Here is a 1,094-nt window from a genome sequence, read left to right on the forward strand (position 1 = left end):
CAGAAACAGGACAAACAGACGTATAAATGATAAACAAGTAAAAGTAAAAACTTCAAAAGCATGTAAAAGGAACAAATAAACAAAATTATTGATGTCAAATCTGCCCTTCTATGAAATAATAATATAAAAACAACATACAATTTTTGCAAAATTTTCGGATGTATTGATCCACTATAACATTGTCGCGGCTACCTTTCTGTGGCTTAATTTTCGATTTAATAGAAGCAAAATATATTTTGACATAATATAAATAATACATTCCGAAACTGCCGTATTATTACATATATTCGTCATGCAAAGAGCAACAAATTATTGAAATGTTTAAGAATTCCATTAAACCTTTTTGACGTAGCTGCAATAGGAAAAATGTCTGCGCCCACGGCTTCTATCATATATCTTTTAAACAATTCTAAGTTTTATTGTTTAAAAGATTACTTACATTCTTTACCCCGAATGCGTCTTTCCTGCAACTCATCAAATTATGCTCATATCGTTTCAATGTACTCCCCATGCTGCCTAGCTTGTGAAATAGAAGTTGTTTCCTTGGGGTCATTTTGTTCCTGCTGGTTACTCCAATCGAATGAAGCAATTCGCTTCTCACATGCAGCGGTAAACCTATTAAATACTTTTAATGAATACTTTAGAACAGCGTTTTTTTAAACTTAAGAAAAAGCTTGAGCCTACACTTACTGTAGTTGTTACATTTTAATGATTATTAAAACCTACCGATTTTACTATCTACATTAGCGTAGGCATCGAAAAAGTTGATTTTTGTTCCCGTTCGACAGAAGTAGAATCATCATGAGGAGTTTCTATACCTGATAAGTTTTTTGTTATTATAAACATTTTTTCTGTCAAAAAAAGTATCCCTACCTGTGTGCGGATGTGTCTCCGAATCACTAGCCGGTGGCATGCAAATGTTAGAAGGAGCTATAAAATCTTTGGGAATAGTTTTTGTCAGCAGCATCTCCTTTTCGGGAGTTTGAAATTGAGATACTATAACATGGTTATTGCATACCGAATAACAGTAGTATGAGCTAATTTAGACAATGCTGGATTATTTACAACGTCCATCCAGTGTTGAAACATAATCG

The 1,094-nt window shown here is 33.2% G+C and overlaps 1 protein-coding gene across 2 annotated transcripts; it reads right to left on the minus strand.

Annotated features, from left to right (window-relative positions):
- Nucleotides 1–206: 206 nt before the first annotated feature.
- On the minus strand, nucleotides 207–1,086 carry LOC109541283. Of its 2 annotated transcripts, none has more exons than XM_048664370.1 (3): nucleotides 874–1,086; nucleotides 440–615; nucleotides 207–352 (listed from the first exon to the last, which is right to left on the minus strand). In XM_048664370.1, exons 1-3 carry the CDS (start codon nucleotides 965–967, stop codon nucleotides 278–280), a joined length of 345 nt encoding a protein of 114 aa, XP_048520327.1. In that variant the 5' UTR covers nucleotides 968–1,086; the 3' UTR covers nucleotides 207–277. The 2 variants fall into 2 exon arrangements, 1 of the variants encoding a protein (XP_048520327.1); XR_007281001.1 differs by lacking the exon at nucleotides 207–352 and adding an exon at nucleotides 727–818 and having other exon boundaries at nucleotides 552–615.
- Between the last annotated feature and the right edge of the window lie 8 nt (nucleotides 1,087–1,094).

The sequence above is a fragment of the Dendroctonus ponderosae genome, unplaced genomic scaffold (assembly GCF_020466585.1).
Source record: "Dendroctonus ponderosae isolate FM_Combo_2020 unplaced genomic scaffold, Dpon_F_20191213v2 Dpon_F_20191213_2141, whole genome shotgun sequence".
NCBI lineage: Eukaryota > Metazoa > Arthropoda > Insecta > Coleoptera > Curculionidae > Dendroctonus > Dendroctonus ponderosae.

Coding starts and splice junctions, on each gene's coding strand:
- LOC109541283 (XM_048664370.1), bottom strand. CDS start 967: ATGCTGCTGACAAAAACTATTCCCAAAGATTTTATAGCTCCTTCTAAC. Junction 616..873: donor GGAGACACATCCGCACACAG/GTAGGGATACTT, acceptor AGTATTTAATAG/GTTTACCGCTGCATGTGAGA. Junction 353..439: donor ACGCATTCGGGGTAAAGAAT/GTAAGTAATCTT, acceptor TTCCTATTGCAG/CTACGTCAAAAAGGTTTAAT.